This window comes from Micromesistius poutassou, assembly GCF_964030765.1.
Source record: "Micromesistius poutassou genome assembly, chromosome: 22".
NCBI lineage: Eukaryota > Metazoa > Chordata > Actinopteri > Gadiformes > Gadidae > Micromesistius > Micromesistius poutassou.
Window position 1 is genome coordinate 4040117 of NC_140292.1, and position 16117 is coordinate 4056233.

Below are 16117 nucleotides of genomic sequence, written 5' to 3' on the forward strand. Positions count from 1 at the left end.
TCTCTCTCTCTCTCTCTCTCTCTCTCTCTCTCTCTCTCTCTCTCTCGCTCTCTCTCTCTCTAATAATGTTGATAATATATATAATTAATTGTTAAACATGAAATTACTACATTTATTACGACATTATATATATATATATATATATATATATACATGATAGTTTGGTTAAAGGGCAACTGTTGGCTTCCTCTATCTATCACATCAACCACTTGTGATGTCACTAGGCATTTAGATACAACATTAAAAACGTTGTTTGACAAATATCACATAACTTAAATACTTGGTGGTCATTCAGCATTTATGTGCAATTGCATATTACTGCTTACTCACTACTTAACACTTTTTTTTGTTATAAAAAATCCTCAATATATGCCCTTCTTGTCCAACCACCAATACTGCCATAACTAACCTGTAATAACTCTAATGGTTCTAGGTACAAAGGAATGAGAACTCAAATATGTAAGCAAAACGGCAAGGAGTAACAGAATGTAGACAGAATGGAGTAGGAAAACAATGACAGGACGGTTTTAAACGGTGTTCTCTGCATACAAAAGTATCTCAAGTGCTTTAATGGATCGGCACTGCAAAAGTTTCCCACACTACAGTAGGTCTATGCTTGGTATGGCGTTCTCTGCAGAGGAATCAGATAACCATCACTCCATATAAAGGTGTATGGACCATGGATAACACTGACCAGTCAGGTCATCCCAGAAAGGTCAAAGGTTACATAACAATGTTTGACACAACCAGGGATCCTCTCTTGTATTCTTGAACCACTTATTTCAGGGGCAAACCACTGTGACGCTTGTGTTCGATCACTTGTACATGTTGAACTAAATACATTCACTGGAGTATGCAGATTTGGTTCTGTTAATTATATTTGCAGATTGATTCCCCTAAATATTGATTAACAAAGTTTATATTCTATTCTATAAGACAGGGAGGTTGCTTTATTCTATTTTGCTTCCTTTTGCTGCTCCCAAGTGGACAAAGATAATACACAAAATAACTACTTAATTATACATGTATTGTACGCACATAAGCCAACCGTGATGTCATCCAGTGAGTCACCAGAAATGAATACATGGATTCCTTTCTCTAAGGCACATGGCCATCAGGAGTGGAAGCTAAATCGGCTAGCCTCTCGTTGTGTATTCTACTAACCCTCCTTAAGCTACCTCAAGCTACTGCAACCAATACTAAAAAGTAACTATTTAGATAAATATAGTATAATTTACCTTGATATGACGTTATTTGGTACAGTGTATATATAATTTGGTACAGTGTATATATAATATGCAATTGGAAGTAAAATTAAAAAGAAAAGCAAGTTTATGGTTTAGCTTGATATGTATATATTTATATAGAGGTATATATAGGTGTATATATCGTTTTATTCTCACCTAATGATCATGTTATTGTAATATTTCTATAACTCATGTATGATCATATAAGATAATAACTTGCCTAAAATAAGTGATATAGGCATGTCTAAAAGTTAATAGAGAAGTACTTTTCTTCATATTTAATAAAAGTAAGCCTATATATGCAGAATTTAATTTCAAAATATAGGATGTCATTCATTTCCCCTATGTCCCTTTCACTTGACAATATCATTAACAACAACATTATTCATAGTTATTATAGTCATCATCATTGTACCAACATCAAACATTACGTATAATGTGAGCTTTGAGCTTTTCTTATAAAACATCAATGGCATTGACTAACTTTCCCTGACAAAAACGATAACATATTTCATTGCGTCCAGTCAAAAAGCAATGAAATCCCGTCAAAAATGCATTTTACAGTAAATCACGCGATATTTGCATCAGGGGTCAAAGTTGAACGCTGCCATCGCCATGTGAATGTTGTGGCCGCAAGTGCTAATGTTAGCTTTAGATAGTATATTATAAGTTAATTGGGAACTTAAAGGTAACCAGATTATGTTTTGTGTTTAAGGACCGCCATCTTTTTTGCTGGACTTAGTATATACGGAGCAGTGTTAATGCTTTTCATTTAGTATATTTTATAAACGTTCCACGCTTTAGCAACTACTTGCCCAGCCGTTATCATCTTGCTGTTGAAAGTCTCTTATGGCCACACAATGAGTGATGCTGAAAATACCACATCTTCTTCGTGCCTTAACTAACCCGCAACTCTTGCATTTCAATTACAAAGGTGAGTAAATCAATACACTGTCTTAATCGTGCCTGTTTATTGTTAATGACAGTGGGCTGTTCTTTTAATTCTCATATTCTTTAACTTATAATTGGTCAAAATATACTGGGCATATGGAGAGATGAAGGAGAATTGGCCTGACCAGATTGTCTATTGATTGCAGGTTTCCAACAAAGATCACGTTGCACGATGAGCCAAGGGGAGCTGCTAACCACGATGTCAACTAAAAGAGTCAACGAGGAGGTAATCTCTGTTGAAGATGAGCAGATAACAAAAAAGGTGAAGTTGGAAGAAGAAAACGCTGACAATGAAAAGAAGTATCCTAAAAAGAAGGTGGTGCTACTCGTGGCGTATTCTGGAAAAGGATATTATGGGATGCAGGTATGTAGCCAAACTCAAGTTCAATCAAGAATAATCATATGAAATGTATTTATTTAATTGTATTTTAATTGTGTATTATAGAGAAATACTGGAACCTCGCAGTTCAGAACAATTGAAGATGAGCTGGTCTCTGCTCTTATTAAATCGGGCTGCATTCCTGAAAACCATGGAGATGAAATGAAGAAAATGTCTTTCCAAAGATGTGCAAGAACAGATAAGGTATGTCAAATATTGTATCCAGCCCTTCATTTGTATTTACTAAAGAGAAATAAAAATGGTCATTTTTTTAACAATATTTTGTATAGATGTATTCATTTCATGTACAATACATTCAATAGTCTACACTGGTACACTTGTTAATGCGTGAACATTTATAATTGTCAGGGTGTGTCTGCAGCAGGCCAGGTGGTGTCACTTAAGCTGCGGTTGATTGAAGACATAATGGAAAATATCAACAAGCATCTTCCTGCGCAAATCAGAATTCTAGGTGAGATTTTACTTTCATTTTACAGGGGATTACAAGCACAAGTGTGTGCATATTATCAAGATGTTAGACAACTGGACTATCTCCATCTTTAAGATGGTTGGTGGCCACATTTGAACAACCATCCATCACTCAACTTGTTAAAATCCTCAGGCGTTGAATGTAGTTATTTGGTCTTACTGGGATCACACCATTTGTTTAATGGTGTGAAGTTGGTCACAAGCTGTATGAATTGTCATAGTACTGAGTGAGTAGTTGGCAATGATGAAAACTCAATGATGTCAACCGTTACTTGGATCTCTCCGGCTATACTGATGTTCATCAGAAGTCACCATGACCTCATTTGAAGTATTAAAGCTAGGGTAGGCAATTTTGAGAAACCAGCCAGTGTCAGCTAGATTTTGAAAGACTGCCAACCCTCCCTTCACCCCTCCCTCTAAAGCCTCCCCCCAAAAAACCGTAACAGCTCGTAAAAGCTCGCTATTAGCAATAGGTCTCTGTTGGGATGTAAGCCTTATTTCAACAAATGAAAAAAAAAAAAAAAAGACTTGGCAGTAAACAATATAATTTAAACTCCCTATTCTACAAATATAAAACCTACCTGTACCTTTTTTTTTTTAATGTTTGTTTAAAATAATCGTACTATTGACGCTCCCAAAACTGGTCCTACTCATGCCACTCAGCTAGCTGAGCTATGATAGTTTGCGCCACACAGGTGCACAGCCAGTTAGTGGACAGAACACTGAATTGGTTGAATTCTGAATGTCTACTCACTGAGGGGTTCAATCTTACACAATGCTACTTAAGTTGATTAAATGAATATATGTATATCTGCCTTCAAATGTTTTTTGCCTTTTAATTTTTCCATAGGTTTTAAACGAGTGACCCAAGGCTTCAACTCCAAAAACAACTGTGACGCACGTACATATTCCTACATGCTTCCAACTGTAGCCTTTGCCCCAAAGGACTACGACACCCAGAAGTCGGCCGCTTTCCGCTTGGACTCAGAGACCCTCAACAGGGTCAACTCGCTCTTTTCCCTTTACAAAGGCACGCACAACTTCCACAACTTCACCTCGCAGAAAAGCCCCCAGGACCCCAGTGCCCGCCGCTACATCACGGAGATGTCCTGCGAGGAGGCGTTCCTCAGCGGCGAATCTGAGTTTGCCGTGATCACAGTGCGCGGCCAGAGCTTCATGCTGCACCAGATCCGCAAGATGATCGGCCTGGTGATCGCCGTGATCAAGGGCTACGCCAAGGAGGAGGTGCTGGAGCGCAGCTGGGGCCCTGACAAGGTGGACATCCCGCGGGCCCCCGGACTGGGCCTGGTGCTGGAGCGGGTGCACTTCGACCGCTACAACCAGCGCTTCGGCGGGGACGGCCTCCACCAGCGCCTGGATTGGGCCGCGGAGGAGGAGTCGATCAAAGGCTTCAAGAAGGCCCACATCTACCCCAGCATCGTGGACACGGAGTCGGAAGAGCGCTCGATGATCAGCTGGATGGCCTCCCTTCCCATCCATGACTATGAGGCATCGGCGGCCGATCGCCGGGAGAAGGACCAGAAACAGGTAACGTGTTCAATGTCACGAAAACAAAGGACACGACGAAAGCATATAAATGATCTATTTATATACAGACGCAATTTGTTCATTTGCTGTTTTTTTTTCTTTTTCTCCAGGAAAATGATGTGGGGAATGAATCCGATTAGACCAATATCAAGTTTATTTTGGTGAACGACGTGATTTATTTTTGTGCGGTCAAATAAAAAAACCTGTTCTTTCAAATTGATTTGCACAGAAGAATCCTGACTTTGTTGTGGCAATTTTAGTTTCATGTCAATCAAATGTGGAATGACAAACCCAACAAAGATTGTATAATGGACCGTCTATTACAAGGTAATTTGGTAGCATGGCTTGTCTTTCAGTTGCCTAGAACCAATCCAGTTCTGCACTGACTATCCTATCTTAGCACAGGGAGGCAATTTGACAGATATACCTTGATTTCAAAATAAGAAACCAGAATTCCTAGAAAACTTGAATGGAATGTGAAGCCTAGTCAGAGGTGAATTATATAATTTATAGAAAATATTGCAGATCAAATCAGCTGCAAGATGACATAGCATTTGTTCCACAGAGCGGTTCATACAAAATGTTCTCAAAAAGGGACATAGATACGACAATAGACCCCAAATGGATTTTGTTTCAAAAGAAGGACCACCAACACACTACTCCTACTCCAGGCAGAAGTGCTGACCCAGAATGCCCCCTCCTCCCTGGAGAAGCTTCTTGGCTGGTTCAAACTCCAGCGGAACATTCTTAGTCGCTTTCAGGTCTCTTTCCATTAGCTAAAAACAGATGGAAAAACTTTAGTTATTTTTGGTTCACTGCTAGCACACAGTTTGACAATATAAATTATATCTAATATGCAGACACAACTAAAGAGATGAACAATAAGCCGGCTCAGCCTGTACCATTCTTTTAAGCATGTTGACTCCTGTCAAATGCCACATTACCTCAAAATTAGTGATCTCCAACAGCTCATCAATGTCCTCCTCTGGTACCGACAAAGGCTTGTTAATTTTCAAGGCCACTCTGGTCACATCTGGGTGGTAATGAGTCTGGAGGGTCTGAGGGAAAATACAAAGACATTGGAGTAGGGTGTAAATGTACACACTGCTAATTGAGTTGGAAGAGTATCACTTGTGATCTAAAGCACATGGACATTGACGAGCATGCGCGCACCTTTATCTCCCATAGGCTGCTCTCCAAGGCGTGGCTCAGGATAGGGTCCTCTTCGTTCATCAAATACGGGTCCTCACAAGATTCTGTAACAAAATGACACCTGTTGGTTCACCAACGTCTCAACTATATACACTGCTAAGTATTCTCTAATATGCTGAAGACCATCCTTCAAACACATTTCCTAATAAAAGCGGCAACTCCTATACCATGCTAAACTAAGCGCAGACCGCAACCAAGAAGAAAGTTCTTGATAAAGACTCCCTCCGGGACTCCGGGTCCATTGCACACCCATGCCTACCGTCTGCGCTGGTGGGCCGGTGGATGAGGACTCTGCAGGAGGGGTGGCGGCGGATGAGGTTGTAGATGAAGGGCAGCACCATGAGGAGGGACTCTGGCGGCGCCGTGAGAGCCAGGCGGGCCAGGCGCTTGGCAAACGCCGCCACTAGGTACACTGGTAAGTGGCTAGAGGGGGGAAAGCCACCCAGTTTATAACAGACATGTATGGTTGATATACACAATAGATAGGGTAATGATGAACAGAATATGTATGGTACAGGTGCACACAGAATGGTGTATGGATTTCCAATTAATTAACGGGGTGGTCTCCATTTTGAATAGAGGTGTAGCTAGTTTGAACACACATTGCTATTAACATCGATCTGATGGATATTAAAGGAATGTTATGGGAAGACTCAAAAAAAAGTAACTTACGTGGATGAGAGGAAGAGGTTTGCAAGGTGGAAAAAGCGAGCCCTGTACTTTACATGGAACACTGAGGGCTCCAGCAAGTTGTACAACTTCTTGTAGAAATCAGGGTAATCTCTGAAACATAAAACACATTAGCCCTTAAAGCAAAAACCAATGGTTTTGAATGCCTATCAGTGTCATACGGTTGTCTGTGAGTGGACCATTTGTGTTCCTTCGTCAGAAAAACATTTATTGCCAATACAGTAATTCTTACACAGTTGGCACTAGAAATGCATCCGAGGTGTGCTTTCCACCAGAAAGCATACAAGTCTATTGAGCAACATTTAGCTCAGCAGCAGCCAGTGCTATAGATTCACAACATGCAAAAGAGATCATCTCCTGATCACCGTTTGTACATTAAAAAGGCAGGGAATTGGAATTGAATGGATCTTTATAATTCCCCATGGATCTACACAAGAAGATATACTTACAGATTATGGTGATGGATGAGGATAAACAGGCCATTGAGGGCTAGTAGACTGATTGCTCCTCCTGCACAGAACATTCAATGGAAGAAAGCAAAATTCTGGTCATTCTGGATAAGGTTAATTTCATATTGTTTTTCATGTACTTCCAGGGTATACAAATGTCATGGCATTGTATAAAGATATAACGGTAGAGCAGCTGACTTCGAGGAATCGAGATGTTTCATAGCCGAAGAAAAGCTGAAGTAATGAAAAGTTGTTTATACAAAACGGCTGGGGTTTACAGAACTAGACAGACTAGTCAGAGCATGACAAGAATATTGAATACCTTGGGGACTCTTAAGATGGAGATGGTTTCTGAATGAGTAAACATTATGAGGTTGCTCTCCAGTCCTCACTCCTCAGCCATTACTCACCGACATCATAGGCAGCCGTCAAGAAGTCAATCATTAACGTTGGGTTGCTCATGTTCGGGAGAATGGAGTCGTGGAGAATCACCAGGATCTTTTTGTACATGTTGCTTGGCAACTACAGCAAACCGATGTGAAACAACATAAGGGAAACAGCCTTGTAATATAGTATATACCTTAGAAAGTATAGAAACCGCAAGATGTTTGAATAAGGGTGCATACCTTATTCTTTAGAAATCCGAGCCACATTCTCTCGAAGGAGCGTTTGTGTTCCTGAGATGTAGAAGAACATGGTGTCCCTGGGTTACTATTATTCAACCTCTACTGAATTAAATCACTTCTTAACTCCATATTTACAAGTCCAGCGATTCCCAGTCCAGTTAAATGATTGCATATTTTTCTTTGAATGTCCACCAGAAAGGCTATTAGTCTATTGAGCAACAGACATTTATATAATGATAAAACAAAAAGATGGTATACTCACGTTTAATTTAGCTGCTTTCCACTCAGAATGCTTATCTGGTTGAAAATAAAAACAATGAATGATTTATATAAACTAGTAACCAATATTATTTACATTAATAGGGATCGAGGTCAAGTTAAATACGTTTGAAAGAGTTTTGTTGTAGTAGTAGTAGTAGTAGTAGTAGTTTTCTAAACTCTTTAAACAAAACATAACTAAAGAACTAGAACTGATAACTATTGTACAATCAATAAACAAGTAATTCTATACTAACCTTTCTGTTTGACCATGAAGTTTGTGAGCTCAGACTCTTGGCTCGGCATGATGATGCTAGACACCAACGTAAACACGTTGTTCTGGTACACGGGCATCACTTCCTGTAGGACGTAACAGGATTCTTTAGGACATGAAGCAACAAGGGTCTCTTCCAATATTTATTCCTAGTGCTCAGGCTGCGAATTGATCACTTTAAATTCGAGCACAAGCAGATAAAACAATGCGGAACTGTGACCAAATTGATTCATTAATGTCTACTCAACTGTTATTTTCTGACCAATCACAAACTTCAGACTTCGTAAAAAAATCTCATTTGTTATTTGTGGCCATACAACGGCATGATACGTTTGTATTGGAGGACACAGTCGAGGAATCCCGAAAACGCAGACACACTGATGCATGAGCACCTTGTCAAGCAGTCAGCGGGTGCGAAGGCGATAGAGCTAAAACCTCTGAAGGTTTAACGGGAAGCCAGAGGCCTGACACACAATGTACGTGTGCTTCCTCTCCATGGTACAATGGTATTACCTACCCCTTTGCTCTTAACCATGACCAAGCCCACGTTTTCCCGGATGGAGCTCATGACGTAGAAGCGCACGTCCACCATCTCCAAGTACTCTGTGAACCTAGAGATCAGCATTGTGTTGTCCTCCGCCTTGGAGAGCAGCCTCCCGACTACTCCCTGGAAACACAGTTTCAACATAGTGTCATCTAGGGCTGCCATTATCAGCACACTCAGACGAGCAGCCGAGAAAAACTAAAACTATTCCTTTTTATAAGGATCCATTAACAAATTTTTTAATTGTACTGAAGCATCAAACAGCAAGCGTTGGTCATTTGTACTTAATAAACGATTTATCGATGATAAAATAATAATTGATTGAAGTTTTCTATTGATTGACTTGATTAAATCAGCTCATCGTTGCAGCAGTAATTTCATCAGAGCCTCCCCGTCACTGCCTGGAAAAATAACTAGTGGCGAAGGTATAGCAGTCTATACAATAAATTGCTACAGATATGCACTCTATTCCCTTTAATAGTAATATATTTTTGTCTTAATATACCAAAATAAGTGTTCTTGGGAAGCTGACGTGTTCGCTCCAATCCAAATCCTCCAGAGGGTACTGTCCTTCCACAGCTGCCAGCTTCATCAGGGCCACAAGGGCACACTCCTGTAAAGGACTGCATTAGCACAACACCACACAACTACCAGATGATGGGATGTTTCCTTGAAGCATCCAAAGAGTTTTCAGCTCACCTTAACTCCGTAAGACTTGTGGACGAGGTGCTCAAGCAACGTCACCACACAGTCGTTATAACGATGCCGCATGAACATGGAATACTTATCTTGAGCATTGTGTTCCCCTGTTAAACATAAAACACACACAGTAAATATAAGGGAGGTTAAATCATCGGCGTCTCCAGGTCATTATGTCAGGGGTTAAGCCCGAACGTTTTGAGTCTAGCCCCGAATCCATTAGAAACGTAAGCCTATGTAAAGCTAGTCTGATTTTTTTTCCTCACAGATAGCAGCAACAGTTATACCATGTTAAATACACCCATAAACGTATAACGTATACATATGTAGGCGATTTAGAGTGATCTCTAGCTGAGACAAGCTGTTTGGGGGGTGGGGGTTCAGTCCTATTAGACAATTCAAAACATCCCTCAGATGTGTCTTAGAAACACAGAAAAACAACCGAGTAGGACATTTAATTTGCAGCAACTGGTTTAGCATTTGGTTTAGCAATTGTTTTAGCATTATGCAGTTCTTAATTTTCTAGATAAGAGAAAAAATAAACCAACTCACCAGTCAACATTGCTTCTTCATCAATAAGTTTGCCAATGAACAGGTCTTTTCTCTCCAGAAGAGCAACAAATAAATTGCAACATGCATTGATGGCAGCTATGACTTCCTTTTCTTTCTCTGACTGTAATAGAGGTGGTCATTTGTGGTTAATGTCATGTCTAAAGAACACATATAATTCAGTATTGAGCGAAGCATGTATGATTCAATTGTTGGTAGTCGTTTGCCTACGTTGAATGGACACACTGCAGACAAAACACATACCTGGAGACACTCAAGAACGTCAAAAACATCGTTTGCGTTTTTTCGGCTCTCAATAATTTGTTGAACTTGTAAACTCGGGTCGATTTTAGCTTTTTTTGCAGCATTGGCTGATGTAGTTTTGGAACACACGTTTCGCTTCTTGGCCGGCGCCATGTTTTTTTTTCTCAGAGCATAACAGGAAAGCGTGTTCGGCTCTAGCGGTAACCGGGTAGCCAATCTGCTCACTGCTTCCCCCTGTGGTCAACTCGGGTAATCCACTTTATACCAAAAAACTTAAATTGCAACGTACACACCTTTCCTTTCTTAAATACAAAGTTTTGTAGCCAAATAATATATTCTATAAATTAATTGGTTTTATACCTGTAGTTAGATAAATTATAAAAATACTAAACAACCAATTTATTTCTGTATTGGTGTTTGTAATTATGTATTTATTTGTAATTTCATCATTATGGAATTCATCACAAAATCTGCCTGAAGCCGTGAATATTAACAATATCAAGCTGTTTTAGATTGGATTGAATGGGTATCGCAATAAATGAACAATATATCCAGCGCAAAAAAAAAGCCTATATATATTCATGACTCACACCTAAAGTAACCCAAATCAAAATCCTTGATTATCGCAATTTGTTTTTATCTTTTGCAATCAGTAGAAAAAAAAACATAAACGATAACTTCTCGTTGCAGTGTTTTGCGTAGGCCTATATCTCTCTTTCTGTAACATGGTCTCTTCTTCTTATCGGTTATTGGCAGTTGGCTTTATGGAGCAATACCATCTCCAACTGGACTGGGGTGTTGTGCATCAGCAGTCTGGCTTAGCTACATAGATATATACAAAAAAATAAATATATAATACAAAATAAAAATATAATAAAAAAAACTAAAAATATATTTATCATGCAAAACTTAATTTGTCATGCAACATCCATTGGTTTGGTTTGGCCTCATCATCGTATGAGTGGTGTTCCCAGCCTATTCCACGCATATTGCCATTGCGTGGAATAGGCTATTCTTAGAGTTCACCTGCGACCTTACTGCGGCGTGGTCAGGGTAGCTGGCAGGAGCACAGTTGTTTTCCAAAATGTATCTCTCCTGTATCGGGAAATTATTCTAGTTAGATGGATGGATAGATAGTTAATAGGAAAAAAATGAAAAAGTATTAAAGAAAATGAACATATTGATATTTTGTCACATAGGTGGGAAAATCCAATTTATATGTGATACTATATTTGATCGGTTTAAACATTTTATGATAAAGTAACACACACATGACACAGCACAGATTCAAATCGCATAAAGTGTTCAGGGGATCCGAACGGTCCAAATTTAGACACTGTGACGACATTATGACATTATGACTCTCTCTCTCTCTTTTCATCTTTTCTTTACCCTCTTGCTCCCTGTGTGTTTGGGCGTGTGTTCTTACGTATGCCATGTGTTCCCACAGCAGGCCTCTCTGAGGGTAGGACCGCAACAACGAGTCTAAATAAACGTCTTTGGGAGTTGAGTGACTCTCAACCCCCCCGGTACTGTGCTTACTTAAGACCTACTGCCTAAAATACACACTGACCCTTTATGTAGCGGAGGTGGGGCTTAAGGGAACGTGGATGTCCGGGAGATATGCATGAGTTATACATGAATCTTCGCTCTAAAGCAAACCTGAAGACCATACTGGTGGCCGGAGAGAAAAGGATTCATGTTTCATTCGCTCAGGAATGGGACATAAAGGAAATGGCAAGGCATGAGAGAAACAGAAGTCAGACCACAAATAAACAGGTAAGATATTTTTTGATAAACAGTAGTTAGTCTTGGTTTAAACTCATATATATGTATACATTTTCTTTCATTTTTTTATGTGTGCTTTTGTGATCTTACAAACATACCTCACACCATGTTGCCTAAGTAACTGACACCATACTTCAAAATGAGATACATAATTATACAGCTTTTAACTAATGCTGCAGTGTTACTTCATTCATTGAATTTGTGCATTCTTTTTTTAAATTGACTATACATGGATATACAGACAGACAGATAGATAGACAGATAGATAGATAGATAGATAGATAGATAGATAGATAGATAGATAGATAGATAGATAGATAGATAGATAGATAGATAGATAGATAGATAGATATTGCAACTAAATCATATCATGGTTTCAGGTTTACACTCCAGGCTACAACAACACCAATGCAATCTGGTATTCCATACCAAAATTATATGATTGAAAATAACCGCGTAAGAAACATGAATAACACAAAAAATACAGATCTCAGTAAACAAGCATTATACAAAACAATCCAATGCTAAAACAAACTACAAAATAGCCGGTAGACCTTCACCAGGGTTATGGGTGTAAGCGGACCCAGCCCTCAAGGTCATGCCTCTGCTCTTCAAGGGATGCACCTGTTACCCATTCAACATCTAGAAAGCTGCCCCACGCAAGACATAGCATGAGGGGTTCCAGTGCTGCTGTGGAGGACTATTATTATTGTAGGCTTGCAGCAATGAGGAGAGACGGTCAGGCCACCTGGATCTGAAAACATCCTGGACGTTAATCCCCAAGAGGCCCTTCCCTGAACTGTAACAGCTGTCCTCCTTACTCTGTTCCCCCCCCCCTTACTCTTGATGGACCCCCCCCCCCCCCCCAGGAACCTCAGGAAACAAGTTCCAGGAAACAAGCAATCCTTTAGTGAAAGTTTGCCCTGATTCAAAAGATACAAATCCCCATCAGCCGTTAGCATAGCACCCTCCCTTTACTAGGGTGTGTGCAGGCCCCTCAGACACCACGTTGGCCCCTAAAACGGGGAGCTGAGAGGTTGGCGGGACCCTTCCGGGGGGCCGGTGTGGTGGTGTGGGGGCGTGGTCCTCGGTATCACAACATGGCACAACAAGGAGAGGGCAATGCAACCTAACAAAAGTCCTTGTATTCTGGTCTGGACGAATCGTAAGGCTGCTGGAGAAAGCCGGAGGTGTCTTTTAATTGATCAGATATCCAGTGAGGTGTTTGGCATGGAGCAACAAATAAACTGTTCACGGCACACAAACATGTCAAATGTATTCACTGCGTATCATTGAGATGTACTTACACAATGGTATGCTCGCTACAGGCAAGAAGAAAATATGCTCACCTATATTTAATAATATATAATGCATTAAGGCTGCAAACCGAGAGCCGGAGCATCACAATGACTCACCTCCCCCCCCCACTGACACATACAGAAATACAGGACCACTATCTTTCTTCATCACTATTCCCTGTCTTTACTGTTATATTAGCATGCAGCTACGGTGCTGTGGTGGAATGCAGCTTCCCCGCCACAACGTCTAAGAGGAACAACCGACTCTCAGGCAGGTCTTAGTGTTTCCAGAGGACAGTGTGGAAAGGGGCACTTGTGCATCAATCCTCAGAGCACCTGACCTCTGTTGTTGTTGCTTGATGTTCTTCTCATTGCTCCGCTTTCTTTCCCTCTTGTTACCCGTAGTGCCCTGCAGGGGGGCAGAAGCAGCCGGCGTCTACGGTGAGTCGAGTCATTCCAGGGGGAAGTGTTTTTTGAGAGCAGTTATAGCAGGAAGTGTGTTAGAGAGGGAGTGTGTCGGCACGGCGATAGGGTGAGGCTTGTTTTAGGAAACAGTGCTAAAATGTGGTGTTGCTAAGACCGGTGTTTTCACCGGTGACAGGAGCAAAGTATGCAATCTTTAGCGCACACATACTCTCTTTCTCTCCCTCTCATTCGGTTTTCCCTCGTTATCTCTGGGTCGATAAGGCTCTTATTCGGGACTCTTCTTTCAGCATTTGCTTCATTTCATTTCTTCTTACAATTACAGTCATATAAATAAAGTAATAATGCAGAAAGAGGACAGCACTTACCAAAGAGATCGATTCTTTTAATACAACTTCCCATGTTGCGCATGTTCTTTTGATATTACTGATCTTCTAAATCTATTAACTCTGTCAACCGCTTTCATACAAAACAATCCATGTTCAAGCGAAGCATTGATCATTGGATTTGTCTGTATGTGGTTGGTTGTGTGTGTGTGTGTGTGTCTGTGTATTTGTGAGTATGAGTACATGTGGCGTCAGTGGAGGATTAGGTTCAATTTGAGGCTCTGTGATTGCGTTGATACAATAATCCTCTCTTATGTAACTGAGTGAATAGGGAACAAACACAAACACACACATGCACATACATAAACCCATTCACACACACACAGACACACAAGGACACACACACACACACACACACACACACACACACATTCAGGAATATAAACACACTAAGTATAATCTCATTCAGCCGATGAAAACATATAGACTGACTAGTATGGGAGATGAGCACATTAAGTTGTGATTTCAGTCTGGTTTTGATTTGTTTATGTACCGTAGCATGCATAAAGTAGAATTATGTAAAAGTTGAAATATGTTAAATGCTGTACACATGGGAGATGAAGTAGCTATGCAGTAAGTATGTGTGTGTGTTCTTTTCTTGATTTTAAATGTAGGATATAGTTATTTTGTTAGTTTTCAAATTTCTAAAAGAGAAGCCTATGCTGCTGTTGTTAATGCTGTAACTGTTGTAGAGGAATGTAGCATGTTAGTATTGTGCATTGCTCTTTATTAGTATATAACATCAATTCTTTAGCCTGCTTAAACAGTTTTTTTATTTGTCTGGATATCAAAGTGTAGTTTCAGCTATTGCACTTAGCGTTGCTATTATAAAGGCAATTATTTAATCTTGTCTTATTAATATATTTGTATGTGTGTGTTTGTGTGCATGTGTATGTGCAAATGTGCATGCATGCATGCGTGTGTGTGTGTGTGTGTGTGTGTGTGTCAGTGAGTGTTATTTGCAGGTGATAATGCGAGGCTACCGGTCCAATGGGAACGTGGAGGAGCTGTTGAAGCAGTCTCAGATGGAGCTGTCCTGGATCCAGAGACAGTTGGCCATGATCTCCATCCGCAACACACACCTGCACACCAAGGGAAAGGTGTTCCAACACTCGTCCATAAGCACCCACAGAGAAACCAAGGTGAGATCATGACTCATCACTTCCTCACCCTCATCATCATCAACTTGATCATTTTTAGTATCCTTGTGATCATCCTGAATCAATACCACAATCATTGCTAAATAACAACCAGAATGTCTTGCATTTTCAACATGAAATTAAATTTATTTCCAATCATAATCAAACATACACTTAAAGGTGCATTTAAAACAGTTCACACAGTGTAATTTATGACAGTGATTTTTTTTATTATTATTATTGTAACCTGACGGTATTTGTTCCCATCACACTGTCGACGCTGTGCTGACACATCCAGAAGGGGTCAGCATTGCTTCCCAAATAAGGAAGAAAAAAAGGCTGTGATTTATCTCCCGTGCCCATAAGAGGGGCCGGGCTTCCCGTCTGAGATTTGCATCATTGAATTCAGAGGGTGAGGTTACAGATTTCCATCCAATCATATACCTTATACTCCTCAGCCACTTCCCCATTAGGTATTAACATGTCTGGGCTGGGAACCAGTTCATTCAGAGAGCAATGTGTCCATGGTTGGGGAAGGGAGGGGGGAAGAGAGTGAGAAAGAGAGAAAGAGAGAGAGGGGAAGAGAGAGAGAGAGAGAGAGAGAGAGAGAGAGAGAGAGAGAGAGAGAGAGAGAAAGAGCGAGGGTTGCCAGGCAACACCAGAGTGAACGAGAGAATAGTCTGCTCTCTCTCTTTCTCTCTCTGTCTCTCTGTGTCTCTCTCTCTGTCTCCATGTGTCTCTCTCCCTCTCACTATTAGTGCCTCTTTCTCTCTGGCCCTTGATCTCTCCCTTTACTCCTTTTATCTCTCGGTCTATGAATGTGAAACATGGTTCGTAATGGAACACATCTGGGTTATCTGCTGCCGTTTTCCCCACATGTTTAATTTTGAGTTACTTTGAATGG

The 16117-nt window shown here is 40.4% G+C and overlaps 3 protein-coding genes across 3 annotated transcripts in view; 2 read left to right on the plus strand and 1 right to left on the minus strand.

The window, feature by feature from the left end:
• Positions 1-1851: 1851 nt before the first annotated feature.
• pus1 (pseudouridine synthase 1) lies at positions 1852-4834 on the plus strand. Its single transcript, XM_084486793.1, has 6 exons — positions 1852-2181; positions 2345-2562; positions 2644-2781; positions 2947-3049; positions 3917-4614; positions 4725-4834. Exons 1-6 carry the CDS (start codon positions 2115-2117, stop codon positions 4752-4754), a joined length of 1254 nt encoding a protein of 417 aa, XP_084342919.1. The 5' UTR covers positions 1852-2114; the 3' UTR covers positions 4755-4834.
• Positions 4835-4955: 121 nt separating this feature from the next.
• On the minus strand, positions 4956-10332 carry noc4l (nucleolar complex associated 4 homolog; the record flags this gene model as incomplete). Its single annotated transcript, XM_084486792.1, has 15 exons — positions 4956-5390; positions 5559-5672; positions 5788-5870; positions 6086-6249; positions 6499-6609; positions 6966-7026; positions 7376-7487; positions 7592-7642; positions 7854-7888; positions 8107-8209; positions 8641-8790; positions 9173-9280; positions 9367-9473; positions 9919-10039; positions 10180-10332. The coding sequence occupies 15 exons, from the start codon at positions 10330-10332 to the stop codon at positions 5277-5279; spliced, it is 1587 nt and encodes a 528-aa protein (XP_084342918.1). The 3' UTR covers positions 4956-5276.
• A 4713-nt stretch (positions 10333-15045) lies between these two features.
• The window catches only part of rimbp2a (RIMS binding protein 2a), a gene marked incomplete at both ends in the record, with an annotated part of 66124 nt that continues 65052 nt past the window's right edge, over positions 15046-16117 (plus strand). Inside the window, one exon of the mRNA XM_084486360.1 lies at positions 15046-15216. Coding sequence (XP_084342486.1) covers positions 15046-15216 — 171 coding nt within the window. The remainder of the gene's footprint in view (positions 15217-16117) is intronic.